This window comes from Bufo gargarizans, chromosome 3 (assembly GCF_014858855.1).
Source record: "Bufo gargarizans isolate SCDJY-AF-19 chromosome 3, ASM1485885v1, whole genome shotgun sequence".
Classification (NCBI taxonomy): domain Eukaryota; kingdom Metazoa; phylum Chordata; class Amphibia; order Anura; family Bufonidae; genus Bufo; species Bufo gargarizans.
Genome location: NC_058082.1, coordinates 591,220,915 through 591,239,280, shown reverse-complemented (window position 1 = coordinate 591,239,280; position 18,366 = coordinate 591,220,915). Strand labels below are relative to the sequence as shown.

The 18,366-nt window shown below is 47.1% G+C and overlaps 1 protein-coding gene across 3 annotated transcripts in view; it reads right to left on the bottom strand.

Annotated features, from left to right (window-relative positions):
* LOC122930794 (E3 ubiquitin-protein ligase TTC3-like) overlaps positions 1-18,366 on the bottom strand; it is a 176,760-nt gene that overhangs the window by 104,881 nt on the left and 53,513 nt on the right. For 2 of the 3 annotated variants that reach the window (XM_044284388.1, XM_044284389.1), the window contains exon 12: positions 1,111-1,273. In XM_044284388.1, coding sequence (XP_044140323.1) covers positions 1,111-1,273 — 163 coding nt within the window. Of the gene's footprint in view, positions 1-1,110; positions 1,274-5,118; positions 5,297-18,366 lie in introns of those variants that run through there. The other variant, XM_044284390.1, reaches the window with a different exon arrangement.

The following is an 18,366-nucleotide window of genomic DNA, read 5'->3' as shown; positions in this document are numbered from 1 at the left end:
GATATGTTCTATTTTTTTGTGAAATGGAGACACGAACATACGGAATGCAGACGGAGTAACTTCAGTTCTTTTTGCGAACCCATTGAAATGAATGGTTCCACATACGGTCCGCAAAAAAATAAAAAAACAGGACATGGAAAGAAAATACGTTTGTGTGCATGAGCCCTAAGGGATAAGTATCTGATTGGTGGGAGTGCGACCTCTGGGGCATCCACTGATCACGAGAATGGTGGCCCTTTGCTCCCCCCCATGTTAATGGAGTGGCGGTAACGCATGAGCACTGCCGCACCATTCAGCAGTATGAACTGAATGGAGCAGCAGACATGGATAGGTGTCTGCCACTTCATTCAAATGGGGAACACAGCAACTATTCTCATGATCAGCAGGGGCCCCAGCGTTCGGACCCCTGCCAATCAGACAATTATCCCCTGTCCTAGGAATAGGGAGAATTAAATTTAACCCATTTACTATGATCCTGTCAGAAAATGACAGCTAAATAGTGAATGCAGCTCTGGGCCTCATCTGTGGATCAGAACAAAATAAGCAAAGCAAGGTACTGATAGTGTAGCACTGCTTATTCCAATTAGTATAGAAGGTTATAATAAGAGATACTGATTGTTACCTATTTAGATGAAAGCTACATTAAAGGGAACCTGTCATCAACTTTATTGTTAATAAAGACAAATTGAAAAAAAGATTTTTAGCTCAAAATAAGTACAATCCAATCATTTAAAAAAATTGTCCACAAAAGGTGTACATAGCCTTTAAAGGGGTTGTTCGGTTTCAGGAGGAAACCAGACAACCTTGGGGGATCAGCCTGGAACAAATAACTGATATGTAATTACCTGGCAGACCCCGCACCATCCTTTCTGGCTGGGATCTATTTACCAAAGTGCAGCAGTGATGTCACGTGACCGCTGCAGCCAATCAATGGACACAGCAGTGCAACAAAGGGGCTGCAGGGATCACGTGATGCGTTTTGTCGACGTGAGGTCACCCTTCAGCCGGGTAAACAGGCCATGGATCTGCCAGGTAAGTACTTGTCAGTTCTTTATTGCAGTCTGATCTCAGAACGAAGAAATACAAATATCAGAATTTTATCCGGGTTACCTGCCGCCACCTCCATGTCTCGGATGAATTTTGATTGTTGTTGCACTAGGTCACGGATACCATCAGGGCAGCATCTACATAATTCCTGCGCCTTTTCATTCGAGGACACTGCACGCTCTCTTTCCCCAAGTAAAAAAAGGGCTTCACAAAAACGATAGTGACCCTAAAAAATAAAAATAAAAAGGATTAGGTCTGGTAAGGGTAAAGCCTGTATTAGAAAGGCAGATCAGCAAGCGATTTTCGAGATGGAAGCGTTCCCTACCAGCAATCGCTTGCTAAATAGCGGAGGAGCCTGCTGCTAGAACGTGCAGTGATCTCCTCCACAGTATGTCACTCTTTAGCCATCGCTCGTCCCCATACAGTCTAGTGGTTTGCCGGCGGCAGATTGCTATTAGACAGAACGAGCAAGCGCTGATTTTTAAGTATGCCTAAAAAAAAAATCTTAATTGCCCAATAAAGGAGCGCTTGCTCGTTCATCGGGTAACCGTCGGCAGTATTACACTGACAAATGATCGCTAGCGAAATACTGGCCAGTGTAATACAACCCTTAGTGTCTAAGCTTTAACCAAGTCACATATGTAGTTTATATGAGGGAGAGTCAAAAATGATCCGCACTCTGTAGAATTTATACTAATAAAATTTCAGAAAAGACAAAATACATAAATTTTTAGACAAACTCCCCAAAGACTTTACCACTTGTGACTTGCACGAAGGTTGCGTCTGGTGCCGATAGTTATTGAAGCATTAGTGCACAGTATGGAGAAAGAAGCCTGTCGCCAAGAAGTGTGTATGACTGAATACAGAAGTTCAAGGAAGGTCACCCATGAAGAAGGAGCCGGATGCCCGGCCATGACTGATGACATCACTGAGTGCACACCTGAACAGATTCTGTTGAACCAACGAGTGGCAGTGGATTATGTGGCCCTATGAGGATAAAAAGATTCACGTATCATGAAGAGGTGAGGACAGCGGTGCATTCGTGGCTCGCAGCTCAGCCTAAATCAGTTTTTAAAGGAGGGAATAGGAAAGCTTGTTGACAGATGGACAAGTTATATTGAAAAGCAGGGAAATTATGTAAAAGAAATTATGTATTTGTCTTTTCTAACAAAATAAATTCTACAGCCAGAGAGCAGATCATTTTTGGCTCGACCTCGTACGTGAAAATACTAACCTAACATAAGAATAATAATGGATCTATTAATACGGTACACAAACATTTACACAGCAAGGCAGGACAGATTACAGCCCCAGGAATTTCCTTAATCACAGTGTCGCTGTACGCATACGGAAAACCTGACAAGCTGAACGCGCCTCTTGGGGAGCTGTCGTGTCTGTCGGCATATCAATAGTCCGCTACACGATTCAATACAGGGAGGATGGGGGGGGAAACAAAAGTCTACAGTTCAGTCAATGTGTGACCAAAACAGCGTGCCGTTCTACCACAAAGCGCTTTCAAGAGATCATTCACATGTACTGGCTTTTTTGCAGAATTACTGTAAAATCATGGTGACAAAAAGCAAACGCCAAAAATAGGAAAAAGTGTATTGACCCTGATACATAATGAGCCGCGCACCAGTGAGCAGCAAAAGGTATAAAGCCTCTAGATTTGAAGGTTTTTTTAACTGATGAAATCCTATGGATATGTCCTACACACAGGACCTCCACCAATCAGCTGTTTGAGACGGCAGCGGCGCTCTCAGCTCACCAAGAACAGCGCCGTACATTGTAGAGTGGCTGTGATCGGTATTACAGCTTAGGCCTATTCACTTCATTGGAGCTATTATTCGCCTAGGCCAGTGATGGCAAACCTTTTAGAGACAGAGTGCCCAAACCGCAACACAAAACCCACTTATTTATCACAAAGTGCCAACACGGCAAGTTAACCTGAATCCTACAGTCCAGTATAGTATATCTTCCATGTACTTTATCATGTAGCCTGTCTACATTCAGTGCGCTGCCTGCGCTGTTCATAGTGCGTCCTGCACTGTTAAATGGCAGGAAAGGTCTAAGGCATATTGGTACACCATAGACATTTTCCAGGGTGTGGGTGCCCACAGAGAGGGCTCCGAGTGCCGCCTCTGGCGGGTTCGCCACCACTGGCCTAGGCAAAGGTGGGAAACGCAGCAGCACTACTGCAAGCGCCACTGCCTCCTCAAACAGTTATTCAGCGGGGGTCCAGGCTGTCGCACCCCCACCGATCAGATACTATCCAGAAGATAAGTCATCAGCATTAAAAATAAATAAATAAAAAAAGCTCTTGGAAAACGCCTTTAAAGGGAGCCTTTCACCTATACTGACCATTATAGAACACTAACACCATTATCAGCATTATAGTCCCATATTGGAATGCTACTTACTGTTTAGCTATCCGTCGCTAATTTTCTTCAAAAAACACTATTATTCAATATGCAAATTAGGTCTAAAGGTGCCCAGGGGCGGCGTTCAGGCGGCCAGTGCCCAGGCCACTCGTCGCTTTTCATATGAAACCCCTCCATTTCACCCCTCTGGCCCACCCTAGGTTCTTCAGAAATCCAGCGCCGTTCACCAGGTTCGCTGCGCCTGCGCACTTCATTCCCCATTATGGGCATTTAATGCGTATGTGCCGGAATGGGGACTGAATTGCGCAAGCGCAGCGAATTTTGTGAAGGACGCTGGATTTCTGAAGAAACTAGGGTGGGCCAGAGGGGTTTCATATGAAAAGCGACGAGGGGCCTGGGACTCCCTTTAATAATTATTTCCATTCAGATATGGAAATCCTATTACAATTTTGCAATTTAGTGTAGTGTCTTTGCTCTGGGATACGGAGATTATATTTAGCCATGTAAATTACGGTGGCCAAGGACAAAGGCGCGGTATGTACCCTAACCAGTTCTGAAAAACGAAAGAACAATAGACCAAGGGGTTACAGAGGTTTTCCCATAAGCACATTTATCCCCGACAACTTGACCCAGTCCAACTGTTGGGCCCCCACCGATCAGAAGAACAGGGGCTCCTGTGTGTTCACTGCCCCCTCTTCCAGTTCTATGGGACTACAGGAGCCCGCTGGGGTCAGAGCTGTATGTACACATGTACTGTATGTGCGCTTCAGCTGAATGTGTACTCAATGGGTGAAATCTATACCATGTATAATGCCCCTAGTCATACCCTGTACTGTGCCACCTTATACACAGTTATCCAGTCCCTGTATGGCGGCGTTAATCACTCACTGTATGGAGTGTTAACCTTTCATGGTACGAGCTATTATCCAGTATGGCGGTATTATTTAGTCTCTGTATGTTGGTAATATCTAGTGACTAAATGTATTATTTGGGGGTAGGGCTAATATATACAGTATATAGATTCGAGTATATCCCAGTCCATGATACTCCAGTGCACCCTGTATTTCCCAGTAGAGTAAATGATCCTTGTAGAACGCAGTCCTCCCCGCCGACCACCAGGACCTCCCGCACTATAGCGTACAGTACATGACAGCCCCCTCACCGCCCTGCTGTGTACTAATGCTTACTCTGGCACTGAGGTCAAGTTCACATTACGTTTTTGCCATCCGTTTTATGTTTACAAAAAAAGTATACGTTAACGGATACCTCAGACAGACGCCATACGGTGACATCTGTCACCATAATGTTTACGTATGCGTTTTTTGTTTTTTTTTTGCCGGACTCTTATCCCTTTTATTCCAACGTATACGTCAGACGGATGGCAAAAACGTGATGTGAACCTAACCTTTGATATGTGCACAAGCGATGCAAGGATAGTCATGGGGGGTGTCCGTAAAAAAAGAAAAAAATAGATATATATTGCTGTGGGGCCCAGTCAGTCCCAGCTCATCAGGTTGCCCTTAGCAACATGCAAATATCATTACTCCACTGTAGTGGTTCTATAGGCAAATTTCTGTAAACCGGATCACTATGTGAATAGTTACTGTATACAGCACGGCTACTAGTAGGGAACATTCACACAGTGCGGTCACAACGCGTCTGCTAGAACTGTCAGCGCACTAACACAAACCTTCCTTTTCTTGGTCTTCTTCCTGGGAAACACTATTCGCGCAGTACTCACTTCCTCGGCCATATTATCGCTCCAGTGAAAGTGCTGAGGTTAAGGTGGGACGGAGGGGAAAACTGCATGGTGTAAACAGGGACCGAAACGACTCTGCCGGGACACCTCAGCCGCTCACTGACTCCACAGACGGAACTCCTACCACGTGACCCGCGGCCTGCGTTCTCATTGGCTGGAAACAAGAGCGCACAAAAACACAAGCCGTGCGAGGGATAGAACAAAGCGCTGACTGCGGAGACGGGTCACATGACCGCGCTCGGCCTTCTCATTGGCAGGACGCGATGGCGGGAGCAGCTCTCGGTTTGCCAAGCCGAACTGCGTCATCGTCATGACAGGAAATGTTTGGGCGACCGAAACCAACTACAGTAATAAGAGCCTGGAACTGTGTTCACAATCTAATCTGACGCTTATCAAGGGGTGACAAGTCACTATCAAACTGTGGCTCCCAATAATATTCGTGCCCCCAGTTAGAATAATGCCCTCCCCCATTAGTGCCCCCAGTTAGAATAATGCCCTCCCCATTAGTGCCCCCAGTTAGAATAATGCCCTCCCCATTAGTGCCCCCAGTTAGAATAATGCCCTCCCCCATTAGTGCCCCCAGTTAGAATAATGCCCTCCCCATTAGTGCCCCCAGTTAGAATAATGCCCTCCCCATTAGTGCCCCCAGTTAGAATAATGCCCTCCCCATTAGTGCCCCCAGTAAGAATAATGCCCCCCACCATTAGTGCCCCCAGTAAGAATAATGCCCCCCACCATTAGTGCCCCCAGTAAGAATAATGCCCTCCCCCATTAGTGCCCCCAGTAAGAATAATGCCCTCCCCCATTAGTGCCCCCAGTAAGAATAATGCCCTCCCCCATTAGTGCCCCCAGTAAGAATAATGCCCTCCCCATTAGTGCCCCCAGTAAGAATAATGCCCTCCCCCATTAGTGCCCCCAGTAAGAATAATGCCCTCCACCATTAGTGCCCCCAGTTAGAATAATGCCCCCCACCATTAGTGCCCCCAGTTAGAATAATGCCCCCCGCCATTAGTGCCCCCAGTTAGAATAATGCCCCCCACCATTAGTGCCCCCAGTTAGAATAATGCCCCCCACCATTAGTGCCCCCAGTAAGAATAATGCCCTCCCCCATTAGTGCCCCCAGTTAGAATAATGCCCCCCACCAAGAATAATGCCCTCCCCCATTAGTGCCCCCAGTTAGAATAATGCCCTCCCCATTAGTCCCCCCAGTTAGAATAACGCCCCCATTAGTGCCCCCAGTTATAATAACGCCCCATTAGTGCCCCCAGTTAGAATAACGCCCCATTAGTGCCCCCAGTTAGAATAACGCCCCCCCCCCCCCCCCCCCCATAAGTTGCTAATGCCAAAAAAGCACTCGCCTCAATTTGCTGGCGTTGCCGTGAGCGCCCCCTGCTGACTGGAAGCTGAGGACAGGACCTGCCTCCAGCATGACGACGTCTCGCAGGTCCTGTCCTCCAGTCAGCAGAGCGAGCAAATGGAGATTAGTGTGTTTTTTTTAAACATGGCTGCACTAATGAACGCTGTGCAATGGACGCCTCATTAGTAGCAGTTCCCACAGGAAAACACAGGCATTTAACATTGCCGATAGTAAAAAAAAGTTACCAGCTGGGTGCCAACCCTAGACACAACCCCACAGCTTTACCTATATATTGTTTATCACCTTTGCCGCAATTTGGACACAATTGGGGGCAGAACTGTGGTATTTTGCAGCAATTTTGATTTGACTGTTAAATGTGCCCTTTCGTGCGGTTCGTGTTTTTTTTTTTCTCATAGTCTTTTTGCTGCATTTTTAGCAGAAATACAGACTCCAGTACCTTTGTTTTGGTTGCGGCATTTTTCTTAAGTTGAGGTGCATTTTTGCATCCATGGCCATTTATTTGTTTTTTATCGCGTGATGTAACAATGGCGTTTTGTTTTCCAACCTTCTATGGAAAAGGAAACGGTGGGGGGGAACTCCATTCAAAGACATGAAGAATAAACATGGTTTTTATTTATTTTTTTTAGCCGGAAAAAACCCTGTGTAGGAGCCCTTAGGCGACATGCACACAGCAGTGCAGTATATGCAGATTTTTGTGCAGTCTTTGCTGCGTTTCCGAACCAAAATCCACCTGTGTCCCGAAGATTTAGGCCTCTTGCACACAAATGTTTTTTATTTTTGCGTTCCGTATACGGAACCATTCATTTCAATGGTTCCGCAAAAAAAACTACGAATGTGCTCCGTATGCATTCCGTTCCGTTGAAAGATAGAACATGTCCTGTTATTGCCCGCAAATCACGTTCCGTGGCTCCATTCAAGTCAATGGGTCTGAAAAAAAAAAAAAAAAAACGCAACACATACGGAATGTACTCCGTATCCGTTTCTTTTTTGCAGAACCATCTATTGAAAATGTTATGCCCAGCCCAATTTCCTCTATGTAATTACTGTATACTGTAGATCGGGTTGCCCGCCGTCCGTGACAGCAGGGCAACTCAGAGAAGGCAGCGGACAGTGCCCAGGTGTCCCTGCCTTCTAGATCGATGTACACACAGCGCTCAGTAAGATCAGGAAGCACTTCCGGCCCGGTGGTCATGTGATCGCCGGGGCCGGAGAGTGCAGGAGCTGTGAGGTCTTTCAGAGACCTCGATCAGCCCTGCACTGAGGCTGTACAGCCTCTCTGGGGGGGTGCATTTCTCCTGTAACTGGGGCTACTATGTCAGCCCCAGTTACAGGGGAAATCAAGTGTGGAAAAAAAAAAAAAAAGTGACGTTAAATGTCCCCCAGAGGTCTTGTATGACCTTATGGAGGACGAAAGGTGTAAAATGTATAAAGTGTTAAAAAAAAGTAAGGAATTAAAAAAATAATGTTAAAAATAGAATAAAAAAATATAGACTTATTTGGTATTGCCGCATCCATGACGGTCAGCTCTATAAATATATCATTTTAAACATTTATCCAGCAATTAGAGATATAGTTTTAATACATGGGTCAATGACAAGGTACAAGATCCAGCTAGAAAATTAACCCTTCCAAATAACAGTCACTTAAATTTTATTTTTAAACCTCAAAACATATACTGATTGTCCATAGTAGGTAAATCCACAAAACAGGCTATGTAGGTTAGCTATGGGTGGGGACAATATCCCTATTTATAAACCCTAGACTAAACCCTCTGCCCAGGGACGGCCCCTAATGGTGGGGACTCCCTGTCCTCGAGCCTAAGGCTATCAGCTCCTATGTAACCCTTATTGGTATCGCTGATAGAGGGAAGCCTATCAGTGGAAAGCCTACATGGACAGCAAGACAAAACAAACACAGATATTGTGCACAATGTATACACCCCTATTGACGTAAAAACATCAGAAGGTACATGGTGCACGAGACTTATTAAAAGACACCCTATTATATAAATGTTTGTGGTCACCAAAAATAGATACGTGAACCCCAAACGAATGATACACTGAACCCCAACACGTTTCCCCCACGGTGTGGGATCATCAGGGGGTGAATGGATCTATAGGTTTAAATGGATAATGTATCAACATAAATTGTGTAGCAGATAAATAACATATAAACTAATAAATCACACTAAGAGGGCGAAGACCCATATTATAATGAGACTGCCGTATTAATGCGTCTTGATCACCGTTCTCAGTGTGATGGTGTCTGTTGTCACACAGATATCAATTAGAAATGGACCTGATGGTATTGGACGATGTTATTATTAGGAGGAGGAGGAGGCACATCAAGTATCGTACACCGCTTGTGTATGCGGTTATTATATGCAAACATACAGGACTTCAGAGTGGATTTCTGTAAAAAGAAAAAAACAGAACTACACACATGTATAATTGAATGACATACTCAAAACTGACTCATCACCTGACAATTGTGTACCCACCACCGTGCTAATCACACAGCACTTATGTTTAACTCACTCAATCCAGGTGTTTTGATGTCAGTCCAAATGTGGTATATAGAATGCCACGGGGGCACAGATTTAGTGTGAGACGAGCATCCACGTATGGTGTATACGTGCAGCTGAAAGAGTGAGACACACATATATAAGGTTGTTTATATGTCTCCAGAGATAATCAATATTTGAGACCACCACCTTCCGAATCTCATAAGTGTAAAGGTAACACTACCTCAGATACGTCCCTCGTTAGGTAGACATGAGCCAACATATACGGCTAGTTGATTATGGCAACCTAGATAATAAAAGGATTAGATAATAAAAGGAAATGGATACATATAGGCCGACTTATCCAGGCCTCTAGAAGTTACTCACAATGAGGTCATTGCCAAAGCGTTTCCTCCCCTGTTGTTCCTCCTATGGTCCAGAGCTTGTGTCTCACTACCCCTCCCCACCTTATAGGTCCTCTGTCAATTCCCTGGTGTTAGCAACTGATATGTGAAGTTTTCATTCACACCTGTAGGGCAGGCATGCGGTGTGGGCGTGCGTTCCACTGTGGAACGCATCCTACCACCGCAGCTTCTGATGTCAGGAACTCTACAGGACATGTGAATGATTTAGGGCGTGCGTTCCACAGTGGAACGCACGCCCACACGTCAGTACACTCACATATCCGCTTCCGGTCGGCTCTGGTCAGAGTCTGTTCATTATGGAACGCAAGACATATCCAGTCTTTGAACCGCATCTGACTTCCTGTCTACTGATCGTCACGTCAGGTACAGGAGACAAAGCAGGTTATGTTGCCTCCTCAGATTATACTTTAAGAGAAGATCAATACTAATATTTGGCATGACAGGATCTGGTTGTATTTAGTCCGACAGTTAGATCACTCAGAATAAAGTCAATATTACATTTTTATGCATATATACATACACCTGTTAAGTTATATAGCGTGTGTATAATGACTTATGTTGTGTGCATGCCTAATATGGTCGTAAAACCACCAACAATTTCCAGAGGAACCAAGAGATGGGGAAAGGGAAACCGTAATGTAAAGGACGATGTCATTATAGTCGAGTACATGCTCGCCCCTGTAAAGATACATCAGAGGGAGAAGAAATATACACAGTGAATCAATTGTCATTCCTGTGTTTCTGATACTAGTAATTCGGTGCTTTACGCACCAGGTCCAGTTTAAGGGACAGTCCAAACACTAGAGCCTCACAAGCTATGAGGGATATATACATACAGACACATAAGGGAAAAGGAAAAGGGGGTGGGGAACAGGGAACCACAGATTCAAGATGCCCCAGGGACACGTGAGAGGGCCTGCAAACAAGGTTCATGATTTCGAATAGGTAGGCGAGTTTATCAAGGGTATATCAAAGCATCTCTTAGCTATAAATATATCACCAAGTGATCAAAAGGCGTATGTCCCACGAAATAGTACCAATAAAACAGTCACCTCATCCTGGAAAAAATGAACCCCTACATAAGAAAATCGCAAAAAAAAAAACGAAAAAAAAAAAAACTATAGCTCTCAGAACATGGACACATTAAAACAAAATTCTTGTTGTTTCAAAAATGCTATTGTGTAAAACATAAATAAGAAAAAGTATACACATTAGGTATCACCACGTCCGTAACGATCTGCTCTATAAAAATGTCACTTGACCGAACCCCTCAGGTGAACGCTGTAAAAATAAAAATAAATAAATAAATAAATAAATAAAAACTGTGCTAAAACAACCAATTTTTTGGTCACCTTGCCCCATAAGGGTACTTTCACACTTGCGGCAGATGGAACTGCCTGCCTGATCAGGCAAAATGTATGCCAACTGATGGCATTAGTAAGGCTACTTTCACACTAGCGTTCGGGGCTCCGCTTGTGAGTTCCGTTTGAAGGCTCTCACAAGCGGGCCCCGAACGCATCCGTCCAGCCCTAATGCATTCTGAGTGGATGCGGATCCGCTCAGAATGCATCAGTCTGGCATCCGTTTGGGATCCGCTCCGCTCAGCAGGCGGACACCCGAACGCAGCTTGCAGCGTTCGGATGTCCGCCTAGCCGTGCGGAGGCAAACGGATCCGTCCAGACTTACAATGGAAGTCAATGGGGGCGAAGGTGACACAATATGGTGCACTTTTCAAACGGATCCTGCCCCCATTGACTTTCAATGTAAAGTCTGGACGGATCCGTCTGCAGCTACTTTCACACTTACAATTTATTTTACAATATAACGCAGACTAATCCGTTCTGAACGGATCCATCGTCTGCATTATATGAGCGGATCAGTCTCAGACGGATCCGCTCTGAACGCAAGTGTGAAAGTAGCCTAAGACTGACCAGGATCATTATCAGTCTTAAAAATGCCCGATCAGTCGAAAATAACGCATTGAAATGCCGGATCCGTCTTTCCGGTGTCATCCTGCAAAACAGATCCAGCATTTATTTTTTTCACCTTTTTTTCAGTCTGCGCATGCGCAGACCGGAAGGACGGATCCGGCATATTTTTCCCCATAGGAATGTATTAGTGCCGGATCCGCCATTCAGAATCCCGGAATTCAGGCAAGTCTTCAGTTTTTTTTTCGCTGGAGATAAAATCGTAGCATGCTACGGTTTTATCTTTTGCCTGATCAGTCAAAACGACTGAACTGAAGACATCCTGAACGGATTACTCTCCATTAAGAATGCATGGGGATAAAACTGATCAGTTCTTTTCCGGTATAGAGCCCCTGTGACGGAACTCAGTGCCAGAAAAGAAAAACGCTACTGTGAAAGTACCCTTAGTCTCCACCCAAAAAAACTTAACAAGTCAAACAGTGCTATTTACCCCAAAATGATACCAATAAAAACTACAAGTCGTCCCTCAAAGAAAGAAAGAAAGAAAAAACAAAAAAAAGTTATGGGACTTGGAAAGCAACGATGCAAAAAGATTTTTATTTATTTAAAAAAAAAAAAGGCAATGTCAACGAAGGAGTGTTCGGTGTGATGCCAGTGACACAGGCCTTGGAGCAAGTCTTTGGTAAGTAGGTCAGACAGTGACTTCTGACTCACACTCACTGATTGAAAAGAATGTCTCTCCACTGTATATGCAGGCCACAAGTTTAACCCCTTCCCGGTTTTTTTTTACTCTCTGCCTTCCTGGAAACATAACTTATAACTTATTTTTAGGTTTCCATTCACATAGCTGTGTGAGCGCTTTGTTCCTGCGTCCCGCCCTTTCTGATGGCATCATTTAATATTACATACGATGTAATAGGGGGAAAGAAAAAAAAGATGGGTGGAACAAACGCAATTCCACCACAGTTTAATGGGTTGCATTTCCTATCCGATAAAACTGACCCGCTACCTCCATTCTCCGGGTCAGTACGATTACAGAGATACCACGTTTATATATATTTTTTGTGTTTTAATACATCTTTTAAAACAAAATGCAAAAAACTCTGAAAAAAAACTATTTTTTCTTTGCATCACCATATTCTGACCACCATAACAGTTTTATGGTTACGTCTACAGAGCTGTGTGAGGGGTTTTTTTTTTTTTAAACAAGGCCACCTGTAGTGTTTAATAGTACCATTTTGGAGTGTGTACGACTTTCTGATCTGGTTTTCCAGCTTCTCACTGCATCATATTCAGTGTCACATGATGCTATTGGGTGGTACCACTTGTCCGCAAAAAATAAATAAAAATCAATTCCTCATACGTCTATGGGAACGCAAAAATAAATAAAGTAATGGCTTCCGGAAGGCAGAGAGTTACACAAAAATGGAAAATAAAAGAAAATCACAAGGTCCGGAGGAGGTTAGGGGTCTCTGGCCTTCCAGCAAAACTACAACTCCCAGCATGTCCTGACAGTCTGCAGGAAGCTTTAGTGGGGGCCCTGTGCAGTCTGTATATAACTGTAAGCTCCAGTAATTGCAGTGCTGAGGCTGGCAGGAGAAGGGTTAAACAGTTTCTTTCCAATGCTAGTAGTCATGCAGAAGCGTAGCAGGCCGCCATCATGACACCCACACATGCCATTTTGCAGGAAGTACAGACCCGGGGACTATTTTGAGCGACAGGGCTCGTCAGACATTTCCCTCCAAACCTGTTAAAATTGTAATTAAAGCTATTACCACATCAATATGGAAACCTCGGTATGCAGTTCTGCAGAGCTCTGGTACCACACAGATGTTCATCTAAAAGAAACTAGCTACAAAAAGGAGATTTTTGTGAAACTCACCTGTAAAATCTTTCTCGTCTTTTCCATTGGGGGACACAGACCATGGGTATAGCTTAGAGGTATTACTAGGAGGGACACTATGCAAAACGAAACTCCTCCTCCTCGGGCTATACCCCCAGACACCTCCAGGAGGACTTCAGTCGTTGCAAAAGCAGTAGGAGAAGGAGAACTGAAAAAACCACAGTGGAAACCATCACACCAACATACCCTGAGCATAAACAAAAAAAGTGGGCGGGAGCTGTGTCCCCCAATGGAAAAGACGATAAAAAGATTTTACAGGTGAGTTTCACAAAAATCTCCTTTTCTCGTACATTCCATTGGGGGACACAGACCATGGGACGTCCAAAAGCAGTCCATGGGGTGGGAAAAACCAACACCGCCAGGAGAAAAAACGTCCAGCCGTTAAACGGGCACCACGGCCTGCAATACCCTGCGCCCGAGGACAGCATCAGCCGAGGCCAGCGAGTGCAACTGATAAAACTTTGTGAACGTATGCAAGGACGACCAAGTGGCAGCCTTACACAACTGGGAGGCGGAGGCGCGATTGCGTCTGGCCCAGGAAGCTCCCACTGCCCTTGTGGAGTGAGCGGTAATCCGCGACGGGGGAACCTGACCACGAGCTCGATGGGCCGCAGCAATAGCGGAACGGATCCACCGCGCCACAGTAACCTTGGAAGCCGCCAGACCCTTACGAGACCCCTCGGGAATCACAAAGAGGGAGTCCGAACGACGAAAGGAGGCGGTGGCCCCCAGATACACTTTCAGGGCCCTGACGACGTACAGGGTGTGGAGAGCACGTTCCTTGGGGTTCGCCGGAGAAGGACAAAAAGAGGGCAGGACAAGATCCTCGTTAAGGTGGAACGGAGAAACCACCTTGGGCAAAAAAGAAGGAACCGGCCGTAGCACCACCTTATCCTGGTGGAAGACCAGAAAAGGCTCCTGACAGGAAAGCGCGGCCAGCTCCGAAACCCTCCTGATGGAGGTAATGGCCACCAGAAAAACCACCTTCCAGGTGAGGAAGACTAGGGAGACCTCCCTCAGAGGCTCAAAAGGCGCCTCCTGAAGGGCGCGCAGGACCAGGTTAAGATCCCAGGGGGGTAAGGGAGGAACATACGGAGGAACCGAATGCGCCACCCCCTGCAGGAAGGTTCTTACAGGCCCCAAAAAGGCAATAGACCGTTGAAAAAAAAAAGACCGCCAAGGCCGAAACCTGACCCTTCAAAGAACTGAGCGACAGACCCACCTCAAGGCCGGACTGTAGAAAGGCCAGCACCACCGGAACAGAAAAACGAAGCGGCGGAAAACCAGACTTCTCACAAAAGGTTAGATAGGCCCTCCAGGTGCGATAATAGATCCGCGAAGAAGCCGGCTTCCGAGCTCTGATCATGGTTCTCACCACTGCATCAGAGAAGCCTCTCTTCCTCAGGATGTAGGTTCAACAGCCACGCCGTTAAACGCAACTGACGTGAATTCTGGTGGAAGAGCGGTCCCTGAGATAGAAGATCCTCTCTGTCGGGAAGAGGCCACGGAACGTCCGCTAGCATTCGGACGACGTTGGAGAACCAGGCGCGGCGAGGCCAATCCGGAGCAATAAGAATGGCCGGTATCCCCTCCGCCTCGATCTTGCGCAGCACCTTCGGCAACAGAGGAAGTGGAGGGAAGACAGAGGAGGTCGAATCGCTGCCAAGGAGACACCAGCGCGTCCACTCCGCACGCCCTTGGGTCCCGAGCGCGGGCCAGGAACACCGGCACCTTGTTGTTTAGCCGGGACGCCATTAAATCCACGTCCGGACGGCCCCATCGGCGGCAGATGTCCTCGAACACCTCCGGATGTAAAGCGTATCCATGCGCTTGGTGGCCGAAAATTTCTGATTGGGTCGGTCCCAAGCCTTTGATATGACCGCTGTGAATTCCTCATGAACGGGGAACACCGCGGATTTGGGCCTTTTGGGCGGAAAGAGGAAGAACTCCCGACTAGTGGAGGGAGTGGAATCTCCTTGGATATTAAAAGTGTCACGGACAGCCTCCACCAATTCGGATACCATGGTGGAAAGCTTAGGCAGGGGTTCCCGCTCCGTGGCCTTGTCCGATCCGGACAATTCCCCTTCGGATTTGCGCTCCCCACGAGAGGGAGAGTCAACCGGGCATGCCTCAAGGCGTGGGGGAGAAGCGGAGTCATCCGACGAGGAATGCTGCCGCTCACGCTGCCTCTTAGACGTCAGACGCCCCCTGTGAGAATCACTGAGAGGAGATGGAGCGGTGGATGCTACTGGAGTAGTAGCTGCCATACGCTCCATGAAGGACATGGCTGCCTTGGCAACTAGGGCCAGATCCGCTGCCGCACTAGACATGGCGGAAGCCCAGGCGGGTACCGCCGGTTCCGCAGGGGCAGAGGGAGGACTGGGCTGAGCAAGAGAAGGAGGCTGATCCTGTCCAGGAGCAGGGCACGAGTCACAGGTGCCAGAGGCAGAAGGCACACCTTGCATGACCCCAAAAGAGCCTGAGAGGAGGCCTTGGCAGATTTAAGTGCCCCAGGCTTTGGCATGATGGAACCCCACAGTAAAAGATCTCCTACCAGTTGCTGCAAAGATCAGGAGCAGAGCAAGCTGTTATCCTACCACCAAGGCAACGCTAGCAGAAGTCTCCGGTGTAGAGAGATGAGGAGCTGCACGGCCGTGAGCAAACAAAGTCTCCGGTGTGTCAGGAGAGTCAGAGCGGCATGCCGAGGCTCCGCCGCCCCCCCCCCCCCCCCCCCCGAACGCGTCATCATGGCGCGAAAAAAGCGCGCACGGGAAAATAAGCGCGCGCGATTTGAACAAACACCCCGTCTCCCCTCACGCGGCGCAGCAGGGGTTAATGAGGCCATGGAGGAGCGGCCTGCCGGCGGGCGCTGAGAGAGCGCAGCAGCCAAGGCCCGAAGAGAGAAGCGCTGAAGCCCACAGTTATGCCGGAAGTTTAAGGTGGAAGAGATGCCAAAGAAAAGTGCCCCCATCAGGATCCTTCTTCAAGCTCACCCAGGTAGCCACAGACACAGAGGGAGAGGGAGGGACTGGGCAATACTTATCTGCTCAGCATGCTCCCTCGATGTCCAGACCAGCAGGGATGCACCTCTTCAGACTTCTGACTCCAATCCAGGAGAACAGTGCTCTGGAGGAGGGTAGGCAGCAGGCGTCCCAGCAGCTGGTGGGATGCCAGAGCTGACATGTTGAGCCTGGATCCACTTTTCTTCTGTGGGGGGATGGGAGGTAGCCAGGACACGTCGAAAGACGGTGGCAGACACTCCACGGGGGCCAGGAAAGCGCAATGCTGACCTGCGTCCCCCTCTGAAAACAGAAAAAAATGACAAACAGGAGAAGAATAAGCGTCACCTCCTTGGACGGACACTAAGCAAAGACTGGAGTCCTCCTGGAGGTGTCTGGGGGTATAGCCCGAGGAGGAGGAGTTTCGTTTTGCATAGTGTCCCTCCTAGTAATACCTCTAAGCTATACCCATGGTCTGTGTCCCCCAATGGAATGTACGAGAAATATGAAACTCCCTGTATGACTCTGCTCTTCTTTACCCCTGTAAGCCATTTCATTTTTGCTCTGCGATTGCCTAAGACTATTCTAAAGACAGAAACAATCAACAAGCAGGTCCAAAAGACCCCAGGGCTGATTCCTTTGGAGTCACGGTGCGCTGTCCACTTCTTTTGCAGCCCAATTGAAATTAACGGGTCTGCATACGGCCATCTGAATGAGCCCTTACAAGAACCCCATAAGACAGTCGACACACAGCACCTATGGAGTTCACCTCCTGTATGACAGTCACAAATGGAAAACAATACTTTTAAAAAGATTAGAAAATCGAAGTCTTTATATGACCTGCACACAGGTAAAAAGAATAAGCACACCCATCATTCACCTCATGGCCGCAGCGTTGATGTTCATCATGCAGATAAAAAAAAAAAAATTCCCACCGATAGACTGGAAAGCCATGTTCAGACATAGTAGATTTAGAAAAAACACGATTTATATCTTTCAGGCCTCCCACACGTGTCTGTATCCGTTTTTGGTGTTCCTAAATTGCGGATACCGGCAGAGCACATGTTGCCAATTTTTTAAGGCTACTTTCACACTTGCATTTAGAGCGGATCCGTCTGAGACGGATCCGCTCATATAATGCAGACGGTGGGTCCGTTCAGAACAGATCCGTCTGCATTATATTGTAAAAAAATTTCTAAGTGTCAAAGTAGCCGCAGACGGATCCGTCCAGACTTTACATTGAAAGTCAATGGGGGACGGATCCGTTTGAAAATTGAGCCATACTGTGTCACCTTCAAACGGATCCGCCCCCATTGACTTACATTGTAAGTCTGGACGGATCCGTTTGCCTCCGCACGGCCAGGCAGCGTTCAGGTGTCCGCCTGCTGAGCGGAGCGGAGGCTGAACGGTGCCAGACTGAGGCATTCTGAGCGGATCTGCATCCACTCAGAATGCATTAGGGCTGGACGGAAGCGTTCGGGGCCGCTTGTGAGAGCCTTTGAACACAAAACGGACAAGTATAGGACATGTTCAACTTTTTTCCGGGGCCGCGGAAGGGACTTAAGAGTGTGCTTTCCACATCGTTTGCGGCCCCATCATAAAATGTGTCGGCAGATAAGAACCATTTGGCCCATCTAGTCTGCCCATCGAGATAAATGGGTCTGCATCTGATCCGCAAAAATTGCGGATTGGATGCGGCCCGAAAATACGGCCATGTGCATGAGCCCTAAAGTGGATCTAATCTAGTAGTTGGTACTAACCTGTGGAAGGAACTTTTTTTTATAGATCGTACTTGGCTGTCCCTCACTCCGCCACTGCCGCCATCTCCATTCCGCTTGCACAGGTTGCGGGCTGCCCTGACTGGGTCCTAACCCAATGTGGACACTTCTATTCAGCTGAACAGGGGAAAAAAGGCAGGCACATCCAGTCCGGACCTGGGCATAGGAGCCCAAGGAACAGGCAAGTACTATCTAAAAGTGCAGATTAGATGAAATGCCCAGAGAACCCCTTTAAGGAAAAATAAACCACTACCATTTCCCCATG